Source organism: Gadus morhua, chromosome 14 (assembly GCF_902167405.1).
Source record: "Gadus morhua chromosome 14, gadMor3.0, whole genome shotgun sequence".
NCBI classification, from domain to species: domain Eukaryota; kingdom Metazoa; phylum Chordata; class Actinopteri; order Gadiformes; family Gadidae; genus Gadus; species Gadus morhua.
Genome location: NC_044061.1, coordinates 1,236,995 through 1,263,148, shown reverse-complemented (window position 1 = coordinate 1,263,148; position 26,154 = coordinate 1,236,995). Strand labels below are relative to the sequence as shown.

General features: G+C 48.3%; 1 protein-coding gene across 32 annotated transcripts in view; it reads left to right on the top strand.

The window, feature by feature from the left end:
* Positions 1-20,547, top strand: part of madd (MAP-kinase activating death domain) — a 63,054-nt gene extending 42,507 nt beyond the window's left edge. For 14 of the 32 annotated variants that reach the window (XM_030377911.1, XM_030377890.1, XM_030377901.1 and 11 more), the window contains 17 exons: positions 266-316; positions 1,697-1,797; positions 2,292-2,375; positions 3,338-3,496; positions 5,679-5,805; positions 6,800-6,862; positions 9,360-9,480; positions 10,397-10,502; positions 10,594-10,704; positions 10,936-11,043; positions 11,292-11,456; positions 11,597-11,669; positions 11,793-11,899; positions 13,788-13,796; positions 14,352-14,421; positions 18,468-18,514; positions 18,979-20,547. In XM_030377911.1, the coding sequence (XP_030233771.1) occupies positions 266-316; positions 1,697-1,797; positions 2,292-2,375; positions 3,338-3,496; positions 5,679-5,805; positions 6,800-6,862; positions 9,360-9,480; positions 10,397-10,502; positions 10,594-10,704; positions 10,936-11,043; positions 11,292-11,456; positions 11,597-11,669; positions 11,793-11,899; positions 13,788-13,796; positions 14,352-14,421; positions 18,468-18,514; positions 18,979-19,119 (1,643 nt within the window). In that variant the 3' untranslated portion in view covers positions 19,120-20,547. The remainder of the gene's footprint in view (positions 1-265; positions 317-1,696; positions 1,798-2,291; positions 2,376-3,337; positions 3,497-5,678; positions 5,806-6,799; positions 6,863-9,359; positions 9,481-10,396; positions 10,503-10,593; positions 10,705-10,935; positions 11,044-11,291; positions 11,457-11,596; positions 11,670-11,792; positions 11,900-13,787; positions 13,797-14,351; positions 14,422-18,467; positions 18,515-18,978) is intronic. The other 18 variants (XM_030377912.1, XM_030377908.1, XM_030377906.1 and 15 more) reach the window with 8 other exon arrangements.
* The last annotated feature ends 5,607 nt before the right edge of the window (positions 20,548-26,154 follow it).

Below are 26,154 nucleotides of genomic sequence, written 5' to 3'. Positions count from 1 at the left end.
CCTGATGGGTTGTGATGTCGCCCTGTAGCCCCCGTTGAAGACGGGTCGTACCATCACAGTGGTCCGGTCCTCAGGTCCTCGCCGATTGGTGGGCTTCAGGCAGACATTACAAACCCTCCTCATTTGGTTAATAACATATTTGTTTTTGACGATGACTAATTTTGTTTTGTCTTCTTTTAACGCTCATCTCCCATACATGCCTTCTCTCCCAGCCTCTCTGACTCTCTCTGTCTTTCTCTCCTTGCTTGCAATGCATCTTGGGTAGAATTGTGGAGCAGGCACCGGGATAAGCAAAGTGCTTTGGAAAAACCACAGAGTAAGAGACTCCGCACACAACAGAGGACAAAGTACCACAAACTAAAGATATAAGGGTTGTTGGTTCCCCCCCCCCCCCGCCCCATTCAGCTCTGAAACATGTCCTCGTTTTCTACGCAAGACACTGATCAAGGTTTACAGAAAATAGATTCTATATAATATGAGGAAAAATCATCTAGTCCAGGTAAATGAAGGTGTAAAATCAACTCATAACTCATAATATAAGAACTAATATTTATCATAGAGGTTTCCATCAGTATATCTCATATCAAGTATATCAAACAAACATCTGCTTAAGCGAGGGGTGACTGTTATTTTTTCAAGTGTATTTCTATAGAAGATGTACTGGAGCTCGGTCATTTACCAAAGGGACTCCTCATCACAAACAACAAACCAAACCATCCTCAAACTAACCCATCCGGTCCTATAGTGTCAGGGAATATCTCTGCTGCATAAACCATTGAGTAACAGTTAGAAAAGGAGGAGCCTCGTTAGGGGGCGGGCCTCGTTAGGGGATAGGCCTCGTTAGGGGGCGGGCCTCGTTAGGGGACGGGCCTCGTTAGGGGACGGGACTCGTTAGGGGTGAGGGCCTCGTTAGGGGATAGGCCTCGTTAGGGGGCGGGCCTCGTTAGGGGGCGGGCCTCGTTAGGGGGCGGGACTCGTTAGGGGGCGGGCCTCGTTAGGGGTCCCCAGCAGGGAGGTGAGCCGCCAGACAGGAGCACCCTTGGGTGCTCTCCATGGGATGATAGCGCTGCTGTGTCTGACCCTTTGTGCTCTTATGTCTCCCGCAGTGTAAGCTCTCAGGTAAATGTTTCCTCTGTGATTGCTGATTGTCGTGGCTTTAGCCCAGTGCATCGTACGGTAGTCCTGGACTTCATTATTTCCCTGACGACCAACCTTAGAAACTTTTACAGCCATCATTAATGCTGTGTTATGAACAGTCAGGGGTTCAGTGATGATTGTACTGTCTTGTTGGGTGTGCATGCTAACTGCCTGTGTCTGTCTCTGTGCACCCTGGGCCATGGGCCACTCGTATCTTGCAGTTTGGTTTTAATCAGTAATTTCTGCCTCCCGTTTGTTTTGCATTTACTGCTTAATATCTGTTATAACGTTTGTGTATGACTTGTGGCTACGACTCGTTGAGTCTGAGCAGGACTTCAGAGTGTTTTAAGATGAGCTGCGTTAGTGTTAATGCCCTCAGCAGTGTCCTCATCACATCATGATTAATGTGCTGCCCTCGGCGCCGCTACGGTACGGGGCCTGCCGCCCCCTGCAGAAGGTAAGGGTGTTGGGCCCGTGGGGGGGCGCCGGGGGGCCGGGGGGGCCGTGGTGGAGCAGCAGCAGCGATACGGCCCCCAGTCACGGCTCTGTCCTCCTGCAGGGTCGGACGGGAAGCAGCCGCGCCCCGAGACCACCGACACCGAGGAGAAGAAATCCCAGATCAGCGCCGACAGCGGGCTCAGTGTGACCTCCGGCTCTCAGGTGACCACCTCCCCCTCCTCTTTCTCTTTCCTCCTCTTTCTCCTCCTCCCCCTCTTTCTCCTCCTCCTCTTTCTCCACCTCCCCCTCTTTCTCCTCCTCCTCTTTCCACTCCCCCTCCTCTTTCTCCTCCTCCCCCTCTTTCTCTTTCTCCTCCTCCTCCTCTTTCTCCTCCTGCTCCTCTTTCTCCTCCTCCTCTTTCTCCTCCTCCTCCTCCTCCTCCTCCTCCTCTTCTTTCTCCTCCTCTTTCTCCTCTTCTTCCTCCTCCCAGGACTCACTGCAGAAATGTCTTGGGTTCCATTATTGATGAATCATCCATTTATTGATTAATCCTCAGTCTCTGGGCTTCAGGAGATCCAGACCTTTGTTGATGCTATCTATACCTCATGCCTACGGTGTCTATGCAGAGTGTCAGAGTTAAATGAACCTCCTATCCCGTAACGTTATGATGTGGTCGTGTTTGGCTGGTACTAACCCCCTCCTGTTCCTCTGGGCAGAAGAGCGACACGGAGTCTGTGAAGGGAACCGAGCCCCCGGCCCTGACCAGGAGCACCAGCCAGGACTCTGAGGCCAGCACCGTGGTAACGCCTCACTCACTCACTCACTCACTCACTCACTCACTCACTCACTCACTCACTCACTCACTCACTCACTCACTCACGCTCACTCACTCACTCGCTCGCTCGCTCGCTCGCTCACCCACTCACTCACTCACTCACTCACTCACTCACTCACTCACTCACTCACTCACTCACTCACTCACTCACGCTCACTCACTCACTCACCCACTCACTCACTCACCCACTCACTCACTCACTCACCCACTCACTCGCTCACCCGCTCACCCGCTCACCCACTCACCCACTCGCTCACTCGCTCACCCGCTCACCCGCTCACCCACTCACTCACTCACTCACTCACTCCAGCACCTGGTAGGGATGTATCTCTACGAGGATGGGATGTTATTATGTATTTAAATGTATTCATGTGGCCACAATGGCTAAGGGCAGCTCTTGCTGTAAATGAATGGTTTATGGTGATATCTGCCAAATGAAGTAATGTGAATCAAACAAGATTTTATTATAAAATAGAATCTAGAAAATAAAATAGCTCATCATCATTCACAAGTTAAAACATCCATTTCAATATTTAGTCTCTGGTGTATTTCTACGCTCTGGTGACCCTGGGCCCTAATGTTGCAGCACTAACTCAAATGGGTTTCAAAGAAAACACAACTAAATGGACATTTACAAATGACTCAAACTAATGACTAATCCCTACTTCTGTGCTGGTCGTTCCCTGAGGGTCGGCCCCAGAAGAACATGGAGCTCCATTTATTTGGGATTGTCTGGTTTTTAATTAAACTCAAAGCGGGCTGTTTTGCGCATCATAATAATAATAATGATTAAAGCACATTAATTAAAGGGATTTCAAGTCTGAACATTTTAGTTTTTCTTTTTTCTATTAATTGTTTTTTGGATGATGTAGTGTTCTTCTAATCACTCATTACCCAGACTGCAACCCTCTCTGTGGCTCTCTGTAGATCAGCAACAGCTCGGGGGAGACGATGGGCGCGGACAGCGACCTGAGCAGCACGGCGGGAGACGGGCCGGGGGGACGCGCCTCGCTGCACCTCGCCACCTCCCGGGGGACGCTGTCCGACAGCGAGATCGAGACCAACCCGGCCACCAGCGCCGTGTTCGTGAGTCGCTGCTCCTCGCCCCGATCACACCGAGCAGTCAGAGCACACCGAGCAGTCAGAGCACACCGAGCAGTCAGAGCACACCGAGCAGTCAGAGCACACCGAGCAGTCAGAGCACACCCAACAGTCAGATCACACCCAACAGTCAGATCACACCCAACAGTCAGATCACACCGATTTCAACCCGACATTTATTTTAACACATATGTAACTTTGTACACATTTGTTACTAGGCCTACTCAGCTCAATATATATGTAAGGGATAATGTATAGAACGCCGGTCATTATCGGGAAAATAAGACCCGACAGGGCGAACAGTACACCGACGCGCAGCGGAGGCGTCTTGCTTCGCCATGAAGGGGCTTATTTTCGAAAATGACCGGCAACGTTCTATACATGTCAGATCACACCGAACAGTCAGATCACACCGAACAGTCAGATCACACCGAACAGTCAGATCACACCGAACAGTCAGATCACACCGAGCAGTCAGGTCACACCGAGCAGTCAGGTCACAATGAACAGTCAGGGAGCAGGTCAGACCGAGCAGTCAGATGACGCCGAACATTCAGATCACAGCGAACAGTCAGATCACACCGAGCAGTCAGATCACACCGAGCAGTCAGATCACACTGAACAGTCAGATCACATTGAAACTGTCAAATCACACTGAACCGTCAGATCACACTGAACAGTCAGGGAGCAGATCACTGAACAGTCAGATCACACTGAACAGTCAGGGAGCAGATCACACTGAACAGTCAGATCACACTGAACAGTCAGGGAGCAGATCACACTGAACAGTCAGGGAGCAGATCACTGAACAGTCAGATCACACTGAACAGTCAGGGAGCAGATCAAACTGAACAGTCAGGGAGCAGGTCACCGAACAGTCAGATCACACTGAACAGTCAGGGAGCAGATCACCGAACAGTCAGATCACACTGAACAGTCAGGGAGCAGATCACACTGAACAGTCAGATCACACTGAACAGTCAGGGAGCAGGTCACACCGAACAGTCAGATCACGCCGAACAGTCAGATCACAGCGAACAGTCAGATCACACCGAGCAGTCAGGTCACACCGAGCAGTCAGGTCACAATGAACAGTCAGGGGTCAGATCACACTGAACAGTCAGGGAGCAGGTCACACCGAACAGTCAGATCACGCCGAACAGTCAGATCACAGCGAACAGTCAGATCACACCGAGCAGTCAGGTCACACCGAGCAGTCAGGTCACAATGAACAGTCAGGGAGCAGATCACACTGAACAGTCAGATCACACTGAACAGTCAGGGAGCAGATCACACTGAACAGTCAGGGAGCAGGTCACCGAACAGTCAGATCACACTGAACAGTCAGGGAGCAGATCACCGAACAGTCAGATCACACTGAACAGTCAGGGAGCCGATCACTGAACAGTCAGATCACACTGAACAGTCAGGGAGCAGATCACTGAACAGTCAGATCACACTGAACAGTCAGGGAGCAGATCACACTGAACAGTCAGTGAGCAGGTCAAACTGAACAGTCAGTTCACACTGAACAGTCAGGGAGCAGATCACACTGAACAGTCAGGGAGCAGATCACACTGAACAGTTAGATCAAACAGTTAGATCACACTGAACAGTCAGATCACACTGAACAGTCAGATCACCCTGAACAGTCAGTCTGGGAGCCGATCATACCTTAGTTCATCATTGGTGAACAGTGAACTCTAAATGTTGTAGGCAAGAGTTACTTTGTGTCATTAGCTGAACGCTGATTTGGACACTCACAGAAAGAGTTATTCCCCGTTAATTCCCGGTCCTAAGGGCTGTGCCTCACAGCGATCCATTGTGCAGGTTAGCTGTGAATACATTCACGCTGGGAAGTCGAATGATTTCCACGTGTGATGGAGGTCAGCGTGTGTCAGAGACCCTGCTGATCTGGGTCACAGGCCAACGGGACGCGAGTCAAATTTGATAACCTGTTCATATCCAATCAGAAACAAACGCCTCAATGCTCTCTGAAAACACTCCTCTCCTGCACAGCAGTGATGACGATGGGGATGATGTTGATGACGATGATGATGATGACGATGATGATGATGACGAGGATGATGATGATGATGATATTGATGATTATGACGAAGATGACGAGGATGATGATGGTGATGATGATGATGGATGTCTCTTCCAGGGGAAAACCCACAAGCTGAAGGTGGCGTCGGCCAAGGAGCCGGTGCGGCCGGTGAGCCGGGCCCCCCCCCCCACCGCCCCCCTGGAGGACGTCAGCATGAGGATCTACCTCTGTGAAGGGCTACTTGGTACGCTCCGTCTGTTAGATCTACCTCTGTGAAGGGCTACTTGGTACGCTCCGTCTGTTAGATCTACCTCTGTGAAGGGCTACTTGGTACGCTCCGTCTGTTAGATCTACCTCTGTGAAGGATTACTTGGTACGCTCCGTCTGTTAGATCTACCTCTGTGAAGGGCTACTTGGTACGCTCCGTCTGTTAGATCTACCTCTGTGAAGGGCTACTTGGTACGCCCCGTCTGTTAGATCTACCTCTGTGAAGGGCTACTTGGTACGCTCCGTCTGTTAGATCTACCTCTGTGAAGGGCTACTTGGTACGCCCCTTCCTCTGCTCTGTCTGTAGGGGCCGGGCTCATGCTTCAGATCCTCATGATTATTTTCTTAATTGTAAATAAAATAAGAGTTTGTGCTCCTGCACCTCCTCTGAGGAGCGCTGGGTTGGTGCTCCTGCTCCTCCTCCTCTGAGGAGCGCTGGGTTTGTGCTCCTGCTCCTCCTCTGAGGAGCGCTGGGTTTGTGCTCCTGCTCCTCCTCTGAGGAGCGCTGGGTTTGTGATCCTGCTCCACCTCCTCTGAGGAGCGCTGGGTTTGTGCTCCTGCTCCTCCTCTGAGGAGCGCTGGGTTTGTGCTCCTGCTCCTCCTCTGAGGAGCGCTGGGTTTGTGATCCTGCTCCACCTCCTCTGAGGAGCGCTGGGTTTGTGATCCTGCTCCACCTCCTCTGAGGAGCGCTGGGTTTGTGCTCCTGCTCCTCCTCTGAGGAGGAGCGCTGGGTTTGTGCTCCTGCACAAACCCAGCGCTCCTCCTCTGAGGAGCGCTTGGTTTGTGTCCCTGCTCCTCCTCCTCTGAGGAGCGCTGGGTTTGTGTCCCTGCTGTGGATCTCTCTGCTCCTGCTCCCTGTGCTGCCTGGCATTAACGCACTAACCTCTTGGCCTGACCTCTGACCTGTCTCTCTACCTGTCGCCTCACCCCTCTTCTCCCCCGCTGCTTCTGCTGGACGGCGCCCCCCGCAGGGCGGGACAAGAGCTCGGTGTGGGACCAGCTGGAGGACGCTGCCATGGAGACCTTCTCTCTAAGTAGGGCTCACCCTCTAGGTGGAGGTCTGCTCCCTCTCCACCTCTCCTCCCTGCTCTACTCTCTAAGTAGGGCTCACCCTCTAGGTGGAGGTCTGCTCCCTCTCCACCTCTCCTCCCTGCTCTACTCTCTAAGTAGGGCTCACCCTCTAGGTGTCTGTCTGCTCCCTCTCCACCTCCCCTCCCTGCTCTACTCTCTAAGTAGGGCTCACCCTCTAGGTGTCTGTCTGCTCCCTCTCCACCTCTCCTCCCTGCTCTACTCTCTAAGTAGGGCTCACCCTCTAGGTGGAGGTCTGCTCCCTCTCCACCTCTCCTCCCTGCTCTACTCTCTAAGTAGGGCTCACCCTCTAGGTGTCTGTCTGCTCCCTCTCCACCTCTCCTCCCTACTCTACTCTCTAAGTAGGGCTCACCCTCTAGGTGGAGGTCTGCTCCCTCTCCACCTCTCCTCCCTGCTCTACTCTCTAAGTAGGGCTCACCCTCTAGGTGGAGGTCTGCTCCCTCTCCACCTCTCCTCCCTGCTCTACTCTCTAAGTAGGGCTCACCCTCTAGGTGTCTGTCTGCTCCCTCTCCACCTCTCCTCCCTGCTCTACTCTCTAAGTAGGGCTCACCCTCTAGGTGGTCTGTCTGCTCCCTCTCCACCTCTCCTCCCTGCTCTACTCTCTAAGTAGGGCTCACCCTCTAGGTGGAGGTCTGCTCCCTCTCCACCTCTCCTCCCTGCTCTACTCTCTAAGTAGGGCTCACCCTCTAGGTGGTCTGTCTGCTCCCTCTCCACCTCTCCTCCCTGCTCTACTCTCTAAGTAGGGCTCACCCTCTAGGTGTCTGTCTGCTCCCTCTCCACCTCTCCTCCCTGCTCTACTCTCTAAGTAGGGCTCACCCTCTAGGTGTCTGTCTGCTCCCTCTCCACCTCTCCACCTCTCCTCCCTGCTCTACTCTCTAAGTAGGGCTCACCCTCTAGGTGGTCTGTCTGCTCCCTCTCCACCTCTCCTCCCTGCTCTACTGTGTCTGTGGGAGGATGTGACTCCAGCTGCCCTAACACATCTCTATTAACCCCCCCCCCCCCAGAAACACACCAACACACACACCGTTAGAAAGATTCTTAGAGCTGTGCTCATGGTAAGTAGCCCCAGTGGGCCGTGGAATTTACATTACATCGCTAATGTGTCCATACATTATGGACAACATGGACATCCTGTTATCAATACGTCCACACATTATGGACAACATGGACATCCTGTTATCAATACGTCCATACATTAAGGATCAACATGGACATCCTGTTATCAATACGTCCATACATTAAGGATCAACATGGACATCCTGTTATCAATACGTCCATACATTAAGGATCAACATGGACATCCTGTTATCAATACGTTTATACATTAAGGATCAACATGGACATCCTGTTATCAATACGTCCATACATTATGGACAACATGGACATCCTGTTATCAATACGTCCACACATTATGGACAACATGGACATCCTGTTATCAATACGTCCATACATTAAGGATCAACATGGACATCCTGTTATCAATACGTCCATACATTAAGGATCAACATGGACATCCTGTTATCAATACGTCCACACATTATGGACAACATGGACATCCTGTTATCAATACGTTTATACATTAAGGATCAACATGGACATCCTGTTATCAATACGTCCATACATTATGGATCAACATGGACATCCTGTTATCAATACGTTTATACATTAAGGATCAACATGGACATCCTGTTATCAATACGTCCATACATTATGAACAACACGGACCGTCCTGTTATCAATACATTATGGATCAACATGGACATCCTGTTATCAATACGTCCAAACATTATGAACAACACGGACCGTGCTGTTATCAATACATTATGGATCAACATGGACATCCTGTTATCAATACGTCCAAACATTATGAACAACACGGACCGTCCTGTTATCAATACATTATGGATCAACATGGACATCCTTTTATCAATATGTCCATACATTATGGATCAACATGGACATCCTGTTATCAATACGTTAATACATTAAGGATCAACATGGACATCCTGTTATCAATACATTTATACATTAAGGATCAACATGGACATCCTGTTATCAATACGTTTATACATTAAGGATCAACATGGACATCCTGTTATCAATACGTCCATACATTATGAACAACACGGACCGTCCTGTTATCAATACATTATGGAAAACATGGGCCGTCCTGTTATCAATACGTCCATACATTAAGGAACAACTTGGACATCCTGTTATCAATACGTCCATACATTATGGATCAACATGGACCGTCCTGTTATTAATACGTCCATACATTATGGATCAACACAGGGAAATATAAGATAAAGACAGTGTTCCATGACACGAGTTCCTGGGTGGAAGTTGGCTGTCATTAATAATCTGATCGCATTTGGTACTTAGTGTTCTTCAGTACGTCTATGTCTTAAGCCTTAAGTGTGTGTGTGTGCGTCTCCCCAGGTAAGGAGCGCTCCACGCTGTGGGACCAGGTGCAGTTCTGGGAGGACGCCTACCTGGACGCGGTGATGCTGGAGCGCGAGGGCATGGGGATGGACCAGGGCCCGCAGGAGATGATCGAGAGGTGAGCGCCTCACCTGGGGCGCGGAGGCCTCACCTGGGGCGCGGAGGCCTCACCTGGGGCGTGGAGGCCTCACCTGGGGCGCGGAGACCTCACCTGGGGACTGGAGAGCGGCCCCTCAGTTTGACCTCTCCAAGCCTCTCTGACCCTCTACTGCCTCGGCCTCAGCGCATCAAACACAGAACAGCACTGACCTCGACATATTTAACGAAACTATATAAATGACATTCTCTCGCCTTAAATGTATAACGGTTTAAAATGTAGGATGCTATGTTAATATGGACTCTAGTTGCTCTATGGGTAGTTTGGTGACCGGATAGCATTTAGCTAAAGTTCTCCCCCAAAGCTGACTGAGGCGACTCTATGGAGCGCGTAACTCTAGCTCTATCTCCAGGTACCTCAAGTAGGGTAACCTGCTGTAGTCTCTCGCCCCAGGTACCTCAGGTAGGGTAACCTGTAGTCTCTCTCTCCAGGTACCTCAGGTAGGGTAACCTGTAGTCTCTCTCTCCAGGTACCTCAGGTAGGGTAACCTGTAGTCTCTCTCCAGGTACCTCAGGTAGGGTCACCTGTAGTCTCTCGCCCCAGGTACCTCAGGTAGGGTCACCTGTAGTCTCTCGCCCCAGGTACCTCAGGTAGGGTAACCTGTAGTCTCTCTCCAGGAACCTCAGGTAGGGTAACCTGTAGTCTCTCTCCAGGTACCTCAGCTAGGGTCATCTGTAGTCTCTCGCCCCAGGTACCTCAGGTAGGGTCACCTGTAGTCTCTCGCCCCAGGTACCTCAAGTAGGGTAACCTGTAGTCTCTCTCCAGGAACCTCAGGTAGGGTAACCTGTAGTCTCTCTCCAGGTACCTCAGCTAGGGTCATCTGTAGTCTCTCGCCCCAGGTACCTCAGGTAGGGTAACCTGTAGTCTCTTGCCCCAGGTACCTCTCGCTGGGAGACCACGACCGCAAGCGTCTGGAGGAGGACGAGGACCGGCTGCTGGCCACTCTGCTGCACAACATGGTGGCCTACATGCTGATGCTGAAGGTAAGGGGGTCCTCAGCGTCTGAGGAGCCCAAGTGTTGGGGCCCGGGGCTCAGCAGGTCATGTGACTCAGCCTCCCCTGTCCTCTGTCCAGGTGAGCAAGAACGACATCCGTAAGAAGGTGCGTCGTCTGATGGGCAAGTCTCACATCGGGCTGAGCCACAGCCAGGTCATCAACGAGCTGCTGGACAAGCTGGCCGACATGGTAACCTTCTAAATACATATATATATGATTATATAGATATTATTACCAGATGGTCACCGTCGAGCCCTTTGTCTTACCTTCTGCACACTGCTGACTGGAACCATCTAGAATATTTAATGTGGAACCAACTATAATATATAATCTTTAAGCGTAACCACCGACTCTGCGGACGAGCTAACCTTGACCCTTTAGACTGATTATGAGGAGGTTTCTGATTGGTTGTGTTTCCAGAACGGCCGTGAGATACCCATAAGGCCGAGCGGCAGTCGCCACATCAAGAAGCAGACGTTTGTGGTGCATGCTGGGACGGACACCACAGGGGACATCTTCTTCATGGAGGTATTAATCCTGACTCACACGTGGTCGTCGTTTTTAGTCTATGAAACGATGAACCCAGGGACCGGCCTTAACTTGAGGCCTTTGCTCTGCTGCAGAGCATATAGAGCTAATCGCTGGAGCCCAATGTTAGCATCTCCAGAGAACATCTCAAACCAAGCTGGGAAGCGTAACGTCCCCTGTTAAAACAGAGTTCCTGTTATTGGGTTCGGTGTCCTCTGTCGTTCCTCCTGAACGGTGTGCCTCCCCAGGTGTGTGACGACTGCATCGTGCTGCGCAGTAACATCGGCACGGTGTACGAGCGCTGGTGGTATGAGAAGCTCATCAACATGACCTACTGCCCCAAGACCAAGGTGCTCTGCCTCTGGCGGCGCAACGGCCAGGAGACCCAGCTCAACAAGTTCTACACAAAGAAGGTAAGGCGGTGGCCGCCAGCCCTCCCTGACCCTCGACCTCCAGGCCGGCCTCCTGTTTTACTGACCTCTGTCAGAGGCGTGTGACCTCTGTGGGTCAGGCATGACCTCTGTGACCCCCGATGTGTGCCCTCTGTCCCCAGTGTCGGGAGCTGTACTACTGTGTGAAGGACAGCATGGAGAAGGCGGCCGCCCGGCAGCAGAGCATCAAACCAGGTGGGGGGCCTGGCCCACTGCCAGACACTACCTGTAGATTCCTGAGGGCCACGTCCAACCCTTCTTCATGTGGCCCTTCATCCACAACAAGGAGCTTGACCCCTGTGGCCCCTGTGTCCCCAGGGCCCGAGCTGGGCGGAGAGTTCCCCGTCCAGGACATGAAGACGGGGGAGGGGGGGCTGCTGCAGGTCACCCTGGAGGGCATCAACCTCAAGTTCATGCACAGCCAGGTGAGCGCCCCCCCGGGGAGCAGGGTACGGCCCCCCAGGCATGAGGAGGTCGTCCTCCTGGTACCCCCTAGGGGCCCCCACCTCCCTTATCACCTCGCTTGTTCTGCTTGTCCCCCCCATCCTGTGTTGTCCTCCTCCAAGGTCCACGTGCACACTCATGTCAACGTGCACTCTTTACAGGTGATGAGTCATGTCCACGTGCACTCTTTACAGGTGATGAGTCATGTCCACGTGCACTCTTTACAGATTAATTGAACGCTGTGCACTTTACAGATTATTGAATCTTCACGTGCACACTTTAGATTAATTGAATGATTTCCACATGCACACTATAAAACGTAATGAGCGATGTCCACGTGCACACTTTAGAATGATTGAATGATGTCCACGTGCACACTTTACACGTTAACTGAGGGATCTCCACGTGCACATTGTAGGGATTGATTCATCAGCTCCTGGTTTTCTGAAGGTGTCGGGGGTTTGGAGGAACCGTTTGAGTCGGACTTGTTGCTTTGTTTGTCTGTGTGTTTAACTGGCTGTGTGTTCCTGTCTGAGCGCATCTCTTCATTTGTTTGTGTTTTTTTATGTGAATGCCATTTTTCCCCATCCGTTTTCCTTTGGCGTGTTGTCCATGTTACTGTGTGTGTACATCTGAGGAAAGGATATGCTGTGTGTTCTGTGTGTGTCGGTCAAACAGATTACCTCAAGACTTTTCATTAATAATTGGCTTTTATATCAACTTCCATTTATTTATTCTGCGTTTGGACCCTTGAACTTAATAATGTGTTCCATCCTCACGTCAATCCAGACGAGGAGAAACCAAGTTCAATACCCTGCTCACTGTAATCCACACCAGGGCTCTGGTTCAAGGTTTGGAGGTTTAGGACAGGCAGCTCTGGAAGAACAGTGTCTTGTTCGCTGGAAGCCGTTGTGCATTAACCACGAAGCATCCCCACGCTGATCAGTAGCCAATAGCAGCAGCTCATCCCCATCATGTCGTATTTGATACAAATAGCATTTTTCAAGCAATTTGCATTAGCACAAATATTCAGAAGAGTTTATTTCCAGAACAATTCACACTGATGTGTTAAAAGCTCTCCATGCATTCTCTTCACCTTTAAAGTCTGAAAGATGTCTCCTCTGGGCTCCATCTGTTCAGTTAAGGGGGATGAATCCTGTTTCATCTAAAATTAATCTATGTTATGGCTGAGGTTCTTAGAAGGAAGGGGGGGGTTAATCCCCATGGTTACGACTAACGCCAACTTAGTGCTGGTGGGTTTGAGCGTTGTAGTGAGCGGTGTTGTGTATATGATAAGCCACACTGTGCTAACAGCCTAGTAGAAGCTAGCGGTCAGAGACCGGTGTTATTTGAACGATAACCTGGCCTCTGCTCCGTGAGGGGTAGCGGTCGCAGGTGTTGCCGTTCGTCCTCCCCTTTTATCGTCCCTTCACGGAAGGCCGACGTTATTCAGAACACACTGAGGATGGACCAGGCTGGGAGGCGTGTAGCGTTGGGGTCCGAGGGGCGGCGAGTGGAGCCAGGAGAGGTCTCAGAGTAGAGGGGGGGCGCGGTGTTGAGCGGAGGGTCGTTGGGTCCAGCCCTCGCTGCTGCTGGAGGAGGAGGCATGGAGGGCAGTCGGCGGGTTTAGACCCAATCAAAGGTGACCTCGGCACTGAGACTCAAACCTCTAGGCCCCTGGAAGTTATGTTGGTTCATCTCTGTTCCGATTTTTATACGATTGGTCGATTGTTTCTGGTAAATATTAAGAGACCCCGGGGACTGTGATTGGCTATTCTAGACCCCCCCCCCCTCAGGAGGGCGTGTCTTTGCTCTTCTGTCCGATAATAATCCAACCCATTTCTCTCCCATGCTCTCTCCCCCTGCAAGGAGCGGAAGGTACACGGCCTCTGCTCTCATTGGCTCTCACCTTTATGTTGGGTTTCCCTGATTTAAACCCTCTTGTTGTTCTATAATTATTATTATTTTTATTTATCTTTATCTGTTTTAGCTGTTGTAGTTGTTTGGCAAATCTTGATTTTGTGTCTGTCTTTTTTAACTGGAGATTCCATGTGTGCGTTAAATGGGCCATTGTGTATCAGAAATAAACATTTAGTAACAATTCAAATCTGAGAAAAATGCTCCAACCTCAAACAACTCGTAGACTATTGATACTCCATTCTGTTCTGTTGACGCCACTTCAGTGACTTGATGTGACCCATGTCCCGCCCACCATGGAAGCTTCCTGTAGTATCCCCCCCCCTTATGTCATTAGCTTCCTGTGGCTTGCCTCCCATGTGAAGTCCTTTTCTTTCTACCTTCCCACCTGATAAAAAAACACACTTCAGAGAACTGTTATTTTGATTCAACATGGATTGTTATCATTTGTAGCCGGTGTCGTTGAGTTTAACACTGTTGTCCTGTTTTTGTTTTTGTTTTCTGTCTGTGTTTTAGGTTTTCATAGAGCTGAGTCACATTAAAAAGTGCAATACAGTGAAGGGAGTCTTTGTCCTGGAGGAATTTGGTAATTACCCATCTATTGATTCTAAGCCTGTACCGGGCGCAGCAGTAACTCTGAGGCGAACCCCTTCAGTCCTTTAGGGGTCTGAACCCTTCAGTCCTTTAGGGTCTGAACCCTTCAGTCCTTTAGGGTCAGAACCCTTCAGACCTTTAGGGGTCTGAACCCTTCAGTCCTTTAGGGGTCTGAACCCTTCAGTCCTTTAGGGTCTGAACCCTACAGTCCTTTAGGGTCTGAACCCTACAGTCCTTTAGGGTCTGAACCCTTCAGTCCTTTAGGGTCTGAACCCTTCAGTCCTTTAGGGTCTGAACCCTTCAGTCCTTTAGGGTCTGAACCCTTCAGTCCTTTAGGGTCTGAACCCTTTAGTCCTTTAGGGTCTGAACCCTTCAGTCCTTTAGGGTCTGAACCCTTCAGTCCTTTAGGGGTCTGAACCCTTCAGTCCTTTAGGGGTCTGAACCCTTCAGTCCTTTAGGGGTCTGAACCCTTCAGTCCTTTAGGGTCTGAACCCTTCAGTCCTTTAGGGTCTGAACCCTACAGTCCTTTAGGGTCTGAACCCTTCAGTCCTTTAGGGTCTGAACCCTTCAGTCCTTTAGGGTCTGAACCCTTTAGTCCTTTAGGGTCTGAACCCTTCAGTCCTTTAGGGTCTGAACCCTTCAGTCCTTTCGGGGTCTGAACCCTACAGTCCTTTAGGGGTCTGAACCCTTCAGTCCTTTAGGGTCTGAACCCTTCAGTCCTTTAGGGTCTGAACCCTACAGTCCTTTAGGGTCTGAACCCTTCAGTCCTTTAGGGTCTTTGGCTCTGAACCCTTCAGTCCTTTAGGGTCTAAACCCTTCAGTCCTTTAGGGTCTGAACCCTTCAGTCCTTTAGGGTCTGAACCCTTCAGTCCTTTAGGGTCTGAACCCTACAGTCCTTTAGGGTCTGAACCCTACAGTCCTTTAGGGTCTGAACCCTACAGTCCTTTAGGGTCTGAACCCTACAGTCCTTTAGGGTCTGAACCCTACAGTCCTTTAGGGTCTGAACCCTACAGTCCTTTAGGGTCTGAACCCTACAGTCCTTTAGGGTCTGAACCCTACAGTCCTTTAGGGTCTGAACCCTACAGTCCTTTAGGGTCTGAACTAGGGCTGTCAAAATTGCTCAAAAATGACATTCGAATGTTCGTTTGGAAAAAAATCACGAATTCGAACTATTCGAATATCTGGTTGCCTATTTTACGCAGTTGCCGTCAATATGTCAATAATGCGACAAAACCATGGTTCAAATTAGCGGGATATATATATATCCTATAAACAGCCCAGTAACGTGGAGGCCTAATCATGAAAAGCCACAACTTTGTATCGCTTGCATTTCACCACCACACCTGCAAGCGCGCAAACTATAGTAATCTGAAGAAGACGCCCGCTTCTGAATGTTACAAAGTATGCTAGTGGTAACGTTCCTTGCTTTGCTTACCAAGTTACCATTTATCGAGAAGGCCTATTAAAATCGATAAAGAAAAATATGCATGTCGCCTACGTCTTCCACCATGCCAGCGAAAGGGCACTTCGCACTACGCACCGTTCGGATTCATGAAAAAAAAGCTGTCTCGGACTTTGCCGAGAACATTGCGTTATAGCAGCTTTCACCAGCCAGACTACTAGCTCCCTGAGCTCTACTTCGGATGCTTATTGAATGGCATAGCCGAGCTGGAATACCTATATCCAAGTACGGAAACCCCGAGGGGATAAAATACATTCGCTCTTCACAATACTAGTCTGTTACACTTGTACCGCGGGAGTGTTTTTTCCCATGCGAATATTATGAGGGACATCGCGAACAGACAGAGGCTCATTCACAAAGCAGATAGAGGCGCTTGTACCGCGGGAGTGTTTTTTCACATTCGAATATTAATTTTCACGTTCGAATTCGCGTTTTTGGATACATTTCGAACGACTATTCGAACTTCGAATATTCGTTGACAGCCCTAGTCTGAACCCTACAGTCCTTTAGGGTCTTTGGCTCTGAACCCTTCAGTCCTTTAGGGTCTTTGGCTCTGAACCCTTTAGTCCTTTAGGGTCTGAACCCTACAGTCCTTTAGGGTCTTTGGCTCTGAACCCTTCAGTCCTTTAGGGGCTGAGGCAGCAGAAAGCCCTTCCTATCAGGGAGGGATGGGGAGGGTCTGTTGGGTTTGGGTTTTTTGTTTAGTTTTTAGGACGTTTTGGTCCATTTATTGATTTCCTGCCGTAGGAGCCGTTTAATGGAGTTGACCTCTGTGGCTTCTGCTGACCCCTGCAGGGGTCCGCTAGGTGTTAACGAGCTATCTCTGGACACGCTGCTCTGATCGTTGGTCTCCATAGGAGACCAACGAGGCTTCATAGTGCAGCTCTGATCTCAACCACGACATCTGATGGATAACATTTGATTCTCTGCTCAGGTTTTCCCTTCAACTTAGTCAGACAGTTAAAGCACTTCTGTTAAGCAAGTCCGATAGGGATTTAAAAGGCTTCTCTCCAAGAAAAACTGGTGCAGCGAAAGCCGTAATGGATTCCAGACGAGCCTTCAGCAGCATAAACCAGTTCAGCCTCCAGGTGCTCATTGAGCGTGGGCTTTCGGGTCTGGCTCCTCTGGAGGTGAAGCTGTGATGGTATAAGAACAGTTAGCGAGGTTAGCCTAGCCTCAGGACGGGGCGGAGTTACTGCTGTGTCCATGTGCTGCTTTTGTAATGTTGCCCTCATCTTTGCCACTATGAAAACCTTCATTCTCCAGCAGGTAAAGTGTCGTCACCTTTCTCCTTATTTTGACCTTCCTCTTGACTTTCCTCTGTGTGAAGTACGCCTCCATCGACCCTCCCCCTCCCTCTCAGAGCCTCAGACACCTGTCTTACTGTCTCACCGCCTCACCCCTCGTGTTCTCAGCGCTCTGTCTGCCAACCGCAGTCAGTCTGCTAGCAGGGGTCTATCTGCTAGTAGCAGCCTCTCTGCTAGCAGACAGAGCGCTGCTAGCAGACAGAGCGCTGCTAGCAGCGCTCTGTCTGCTAGCAGCGGCCTATCTGCTATCAGAGGCCTGTCTGCTAACAGCCTGTCTACTAGCAGCAGCCTGTCTGCTAGTAGCGGCCTGTCTGCTAGCAGCGGTCTGTCTGCTAGCAGCGGTCTGCCTGCTAGCAGCGGTTTGTCTGCTAGCAGCGGTCTGTCTGCTAGCAGCGGTCTGTCTGCTATTGGTCTGTCTGTCTGCTAGCGGTCTGCCTGTCTGCTAGCAGCGGTCTGTCTCCTAGTAGCGGTCTGTCTGCTAGTAGCGGTCTGTCTGCTAGCAGCGGTCTGTCTTCTAGCAGTGGTCTGTCTGCCATTGGTCTGTCTGTCTGCTAGCGGTCTGCCTGTCTGCTCACAGCGGTCTGCTTCCTTCTTCTCTTTCTTCATTGAGGCAGCGAGTGTGATGTGTTGACTCCATGGCTCTCCTGGGTTCACGGTTCACGGTTACTAATGAAAAGTCAATCTGTCCGGTGGACGACAGACGGCGGCGGTCCGTTGGTCTGGGCTGTCGTTCCTCCGTCTCTCCTCTGTCTCTCTGGTCTCCGTGACGTAGCTCATCTTAGAGGATTCTGTTTGTTTCTCTACTGAGATGTTTGTGTTCCACTCTTATCCTTTCCCTGGGCCATGAATGTCCTTCATCAAACGCCACAGAGGTTGCACAACACACGTCTAAATATAAACACAGCCGGACGCCTCCGGGACGCTTCTGTTAAAGAGGAACTCTACACAGTCCCAAGAGATCTGAATCCGTTGGCGGTTCAAGATTTTGTGTAGGCATAGCTGACACAGAAGCTCACACAGACACACACACACTCACGCACACACCCATGCAAACATGCACAAACACACACACACACACACACAGTGTTACCTTCCGCACCCCAGGTATTGTGGAGGACTCTCGTGGCCCACAGCTACCTCTCGCCCATTATCATTCTGCCCCCCCCCCCCCCCCCCCCCCTCAGCTCTGACTCTAGTGTAGATCTTCTTCATTCCAGTTCCTGCTGCCTTTGAATTCTCTGTTTTGTCTCTCGCACCGGCCTCGCACAGTTCCTGAAACTAAAGAAGTGGTGATCCACAAGTACAAGACGCCCATGGTGAGTCCTCTCTCATCTGCCCCCGGCCGGGCATGTGATGCTACCCCCCCCCCCCCAGTTAAGGGCTCGGGGAATACCTGCCCTCTCATTTCCTTTAAATCCATTTGAATTGCATGACGGAGACGCCATTTCGAAGGTATGCAGGATTGTTATTTATTTATTCTGGGGTTGAGGACGCTAAGGTGAGGTTACAAAATCAACCCCAGGGATTGAGAGTGGACTATAAACAGCTCTGACATAGACAGTGAAAGTGAACCTATAGAAATATGTGTATCAACAGTGTTGTCTTTACAGCTAATGTTACCCCTGTGTTATTTATTGATCACTTGTTATAAATGTGTAAAGGCGAGTTGTAGAATGTTGTGCTGACCAGGGACCCAGCAGGCCCTCGGGTCCCACTGCAGGACGTCATGCGTGCTGAGCTCCTAAACGCCTCCTCTCTCCGTCTCTCTGCCGCGCCTCAGGCCCACCAGATCTGTTACTCGGTGCTCTGCCTCTTCTCCTACGTGGCCGCGGTGAAGGGGAAAGAGGACGGCAGACCCAAGCTCCTGTCCCCCCGACCTGTGTCTCCCAGACCCCCGTCCCCAAGACCCCTGCCCAGCTAGTCCACTCCGTCGGACCCCCCCCCCCCTACGTGCCTCTCTGCTCTCCCCTCTGACAATCCCCCAAAGCGTCCCTCTAAGCACACTCCCCTGACCCCTTTGACCCCCTTTCTTATCTGTGGTCGTCTGAACAGACCTAGAGGTGTTCCTAGGTCCTGGTGTATCGTGGTGTTCCCCCCCCCCCCCCCCCCGTCAATTCCAATTCGCTCTTGTAATTAAGAAATGAAGACGGAGCTGAACGCTGTCGCTCCACTACGGGCCCGGACCACGTCCTGTAGGGTCCGCTCGCCCCAGAGGAGACCCCCCAGGGCGGGCATCCAGGTCCTGTGCACCACCCTGTGACCCCCCCTCCCCCCCCTGTTTGGTGGTGTCTGTATTTCGGTCCCTCGTCTCGCCTGGTATCAGGGTGTGTACAGGCTGCTGGTCCCCCGCATGTAAATGCTTCTGTAAAGGTCCCAGTACTCCGTAAAGGTTCTCCCCCCCCCCCCTGTAAAGGTCCCAGTACTCAGTAAAGCCCCCCCCCTGCCCCGGTAAAGGTCCCCGCCTCCCCAAAGTACAGCGGCCTCAGACCTGTTCAGCTCCGCTCGCCGTTCTATCGTTCCGTGCCGCTCTGCTGTACCCGATTGCATGTTCAAATAAGATTAAAAAGAATAAATATTATATATGTACATATATATATAATATTTATGATGGATATATAAATATATACGTTGTACATTTCTCCATGACGATGTTGCAAACTGTGGTTTATTCACTCGATGTGCGATACCAAGGTGGGACCACAGGGGGCGCTGTTGAGCCCATAGAGAATGTATGGAAGGGCTGAGTCCTTCTCCTGCGTCTGTTGGTTTTTTTCTACAGTCTATATTGAAGTGAATGTGATGGCTGTGTGTGGAGTTCGTGTCCCATCTATATATCTATGTAGGTGGATCTATATAGAGCTGTATGGCTACTGCTGTCGTCTTAAGTCTTAATGTCGTCCTGTACTGTAAGTGGAGTGCTGTTCAAACCGGGACCATTGCTGTCATACTTTGTTTTTTTTCTGCGTGTGATGTTTGTGTAAAAAGGAAACTGAATCGTTCCTCCCAATTAGCAATATATCCATAAGGCTTCGTTACTTTTGACAACATTTATTTTTTTGTCAATTAAAATGCGCGGTTAAGAGCTCCTGTTAAAGACATTCCAATAGCCACCGCCATGCACCATATATGGGTGTAGAAGATCCTTCTGGATAATAAACATCTGAATATGTAAACGCTCTGAATATGTGTAACACTGGATTCTGTGGCCCATCCCAGTCATGGTTCAGCCGACTGCTGTAAACTGAGGGTATTGCTGAAATAAGAAGGTCTATTATTTCAGGATTCAACTAAAGTATTTATAGAATATGTACAGCTTTGGCAATATCATAATAAAGTTGTCCCAAACGAATCCTCATTTTGTCCCATATTTTTTCCTCCCACGTTTTAAAAATAAGTTAAATTAGCCATTGGGCAAGAAGAACTCCGTGCGGTCGGCTTTTAATCTTCCTCCTCAATCCATCGTGTTTACATAAAAATGTCTCCATAAACAAATAGCAGCCGCCACTTGTTTTGCATTATGACATATTGACGTGATAAATAAACACCAATCAAACCTCTTGTTGGATTCAGAAAGCAGAACAATGAAATCCAACTGCAAGGAAAAACTCAACCTTTGTTAACGTAGATGTATGACTCCTCATACTTAAGTGGAGTTAGGGTTAGTAGAGTTAGGTTTATGGTAAAGTAGCAGTCCTTCTGTTGGTTGCCATGACGACGCAGTGAGGAACCTACGTCGACGGTTTAAAAGACCCGCTCCTGGTGCGGCGGAAATCCTCACAGGTTTGTTCCTTTATTAACGCCTACATACACATATAGGCCTACAGATCATACGCATATCTCAGAAACTGCGGAAAGTAGTTTTAATCGCGTAGACTTGCCACCGAAAAGCTTTCAAAGGGATGAACGTGTGACCTATAAACGTGAAAATTCCCTTCATATTCTGCATAGAGGTTTGGATTATTAGCCATCATTTAGTAACCATCCGAGTGTAATAGCCTACTTACCCCAAGCCGTCATGGTGTGAAACGACGGTAATGCTCCTGAAGAAGACACAAGTTAAAGAATAGTTGTGAAGAAAAACATGCTGAAATCGTGATGTCATTGAAAAGCAGTCCCAAGGTGTAACACTACGTCTTTGATTGGTGGAGCTCGCTGTTACCATGGGAACGTTTATCGCCGGCGCGAAAGTCAAACCGTCGATGACTGCTGCCGCTGAACACAAAAACGCCTGACGTCCCTCTGGTAGAGAGGAGGATCAGCGCCCACTGGGTGGGAACCAGTAACAGGTCAGGCGTGGACTGGAGGAAGGACCAGTATGAAGGAGAAGACTACAGGGCTGTGGTGAGCTTAGCAGGCTGGCTAGTTAGCTAGCTGACATGAGTTGTACCAATCATATTATAATGCCGCGGTGAATAATACAAAAATAAATAAAATATATGATTATAGCAGTGCTATAGAGTAATTGGGGTAGGATAAAGGTTAAGAATACATCATGTTGAATGAATACCTAACTGAAGCCACATGTATAAAAAACGAGACACGTTATTCCGTATATAACCGTCCACCCGCTTCTCTTAGCAACCAGACTTGGCAGAAACCGATGGAGGAGCTGTCACGTTAAAATTGTACCGGGGGCGAAAATTGTACCGGCCTACGTCATCAGTTGTTGACAAATTCCAAACCTGCCTGGCAACAGACGACGCGATCGTCGTCTGTTGGTTCTTGAACATTCGCGCGTCGAATGATGTGGGAAGGTTCTTGAACATTCGCGAACTTTCATGCACGTTCGTTGCACTCCTTCATTGAGCATGACACGACAGGTTTTGGAAACCTGCTTTAAACACTCAGTTTACTTGCTAAATTCGATTAAACAATTCAATACAATACAAATATAAAGTAAAAACAAGTGTTATCTAGCGAACCGTTATTATCTGTATTATGTTATTTGGTGTTCGGCAACATGAGCGCGAATGGTTTTTGAAACCTGCTTTAAACACTCAGTTTACTAGCTAAATTTGATTAAACAATTCAATAAAATACAAATATAAAGTAAAAACAAGTGTTATCTAGCGATCCGTTATCTGTATTATGTTATTTCGTCTTTGGAAACATGAGCCAAATGTTTTTTGAAACCTGCCCGGCAACGGACAACCCAATCAAATCAGTTGTCAAGTTGTCAACAACTGATGACGTAGGCCGGTACAATTTTCGCCCCCGGTACAATTTTAACGTGACAGAGCCAATACGGACGCGCGAGCGGTGATCTCAGTAAGAAACAAAGCACAACCATGACCTACACTATATACTGTACTCAGTGGCGGCTGGTGAATTTTATTATAGGGGGGGCAGAAAGTTTGTAAACCAAACCCCTGTAGGGGGGTCTTGGGCCCTCCTCCCCCCGAAGATTCTTTTGTGTTTTTCATATAAAAACGAAGCATTCTGGTGCATTCTGGTGCATTCTGACAAATAATAATAAAGACAAAGTAGAACATTTCCTTACAAAGACGAATGGAGCCGGGGAACTAAGTTTTTACTTAATTTATTTGCCTTGTAGAATTTAGCAAGGTTAAAAGTGCAAATACATCAATAATAATTGGGAATTATGTGTGTTTGTGAGAGAGTGCCATGTTTGGGTGTGTGTCTGTGCCGTAAGGCATTTTCGAAACTACAATCTGACTACATTTTCGAGGATACTTCCGCCGCGTCACATCCGGAAGCGCTCGGTCCGAACACATCAAGTTGCATATGCGCTTTTTCACTGTAGAGGCCACATGGGAAAATGACACACCCACCAATCGACCCAGAAATGGATGCAGAACCATCAGCATAACTCTCAACCTGCATACTTAATGTAATTTTGGCTAAAAAAGTTGCATAGTGGGCCTTTAAGTATGCATTTAGACAAATACGATAAAATATCGAGAACTATTTACAATATACACACTGAAGGCATGATGCCACCATAGGTTTGAATTGCGCACATTTGCAGCCATGTTGAAATCAGCAAGTGACTTGAAAATATCCCTTCGCGCTCTTTGCTCAGTTACGTATGACGCAAGCACGTTAGGGCGAGTCCCAAATCCCCACTGAAAATGCATTGAAGGCTCAATTTCCGAAAAAAAAAAGTTTTAACATTAGAGTCAACGGAGAAGGCTTTGGCGATTTTCCACGTCGATGAATTTGCCCATAGAGGCAATATCATCCCACTGCAGACGCAAATGGGCGTTCTCGTTTGGTGGGGGTTCCCGTTTACGCAGACTGGAATGCCCCCTTCTTATTCTTCGTTGCCTTTCTCGCTGAACTGTATTAAAATGTCAAAGTGTGCTACTCCGAAACCATGTAAATAATGTTGTAAATATACGTCCAAAGCTTTTCAAATCTTATTTGGAAAATAACTTCACATGGTGTGTCTTTTTACAATTTATTCGTTACCAGCATTCGTAGTGTTGATCAGCAGTGAAATAGTCCGCTATAAGACGTTGACGTCGCTTAGCAACGGAAGACGCTGGGGTAGACAAGTTACCGGACTACTACCCATGCAAGTGAACGGAGCGTTCCACGGCATTGAGAAGGCAATAAAGGTAATAAAGGCCAATAAAATGTCTGTTTATGGCATAGATTTCTCCTCAAATTAGGCCAATAAAGCAATGATAACAAAAAAAAACGCTCCATCAAAGTCCCGACCCGACAATCAAAACCCTCATTGTTTAACGTGAATTGGCTAAACAAATGACCACTGTAGCATATTTAAACACAATTCAAATTGTGCAGCGACTTATAAAGTCAAGTATAACCATTGTGATGACTTTATTCGGTGTCTTGATGGTGCATTGATAAGTTCGGAGGGTAACACTCTAAACAACTCAGGTTCGGACCCCTGCAAAAACGTCGACAGAGGTACCACTGTCGTTTTTTATTGGTCAACAATATGGAAAAAACATGAGCGTTTTTTATCGGCCGTCATGAAACGAACATAAGGGGTAACACTGTCGATATTTATCCATTAAAACATAGGGGGTAACATTGTCGTTTTTATCAAAATGAAACATGAGGGGTGACACTGTCGTTTTTCTTTGGTCGTCATGAAAAAAACCATAAGGGGTAACACTGTCGATATTTATCAAATAAAACATAGGGGGTAACACTGTCCATTTTTATTGGTCGTCATGAAAAAAACATAAGGGGTAACACTGTCGATATTTATCCATCAAAACATAGGGGGTAACATTGTCGTTTTTATCAAATGAAACATGAGGGGTGACACTCGTTTTTTTTTCGTCGTCATGAAAAAAACCATAAGGGGTAACACTGTTGTTTTTTATTGGTCGTCATGAAAAAAAACATAAGGGGTAACACTGTCATTTTTTATTGGTCGTCATGAAAAAAAACATAAGGGGTAACGCTGTTGTTTTTTTATTGGTCGTCATGAATAAAAACATAAGGGGTAACACTGTTGTTTTTTATTGGTCGTCATGAAAAAAAACATAAGGGGTAACACTGTTGTCTTTGTCAAATAAAATGTAAGGGGTACCACTCGTATTTTATTGGTCGTCATGAAAAAAAACAAAAGGAAATAATGGAAATACACACATACATTTTAATGTCATGTATATCCTCTATATTGATGATTGATTATTGTGTATTTTCATCGCCTCAGTGGTGCAGTGGTGTGCACTCTGCCTAACCCACTGGAGACCGCGGCTCAATTTCTGAGGAAAACACAATATCTTTAATTTTAAACGTAATGCTATCATGTCTATTGCACTGCCATATATAATCTCAGACACAATTAAATGAAAAATCTCATTGGGAAGTGGAGAGAGCTGTGAGCTATCCCCCTGGAGACCGGGGTTCAAGTCCGGTTGATGTCCACTGTTAGTAGTCTCTTATTTCTAATTCATGCGAATTGAAAAGTCAAGTATAACCATTGTGATGAATTTATTCTGTGTCTTGATGGTGCATTGATAAGTTTGGTGGTTAACACTCTAAGTAGCTCAGGTTCGGATCCCTGCAAAAACGTAGACAGGGGTACCACCGTCGATTTTTATTGTTCAACATGGAAAAAACATGAGCGGTAACTCTGTCGTTTTTTATCGGCCGTCATGAAATGAACATAAGGGGTAAAACTGTCGATATTTACCAAATAAAACATAGGGGGTAACACTGTTGTTTTTCTTTGGTCGTCATGAAAAAAAACATAAGGGGTAACACTGTTGTCTTTGTCAAATAAAATATAAGGGGTACCACTCGTATTTCATTGGTCGTCATGAAAAAAAACAAAAGGAAATAATGGAAATGCACACATACATTTTAATGTCATGTATATCCTCTATATTGATGATTGATTATTGTGTATTGTCATCGCCTCAGTGGTGCAGTGGTGTGCACTCTGCCTAACCCACTGGAGACCGCGGCTCAATTTCTGAGGAAAACACAATATCTTTAATTTTAAACGTAATGCTATCATGTCTATTGCACTGCCATATATAATCTCAGACACAATTAAATGAAAAATCTCATTGGGAAGTGGAGAGAGCTGTGAGCTATCCCCCTGGAGACCGGGGTTCAAGTCCGGTTGATGTCCTCTGTTGGAAGTCGCTTATTTCTATTTCATGCGAATTGAAAAGTCAAGTATAACCATTGTGATGAATTTATTCTGTGTCTTGATGGTGCATTGATAAGTTTGGTGGTTAATACTCTAAATAGCTGAGGTTCGGATCCCCGCAATAACGTAGACAGGGGTACCACCGTCGATTTTTATTGGTCAACATGGAAAAAACATGAGCGGTAACTCTGTCGTTTTTTATCGGCCGTCATGAAATGAACATAAGGGGTAAAACTGTCGATATTTATCAAATAAAACATAGGGGGTAACACTGTTGTTTTTCTTTGGTCGTCATGAGAAAAAAAACACAAGGGGTAACACTGTCGTTTTTATCAAATGAAACATGAGGGG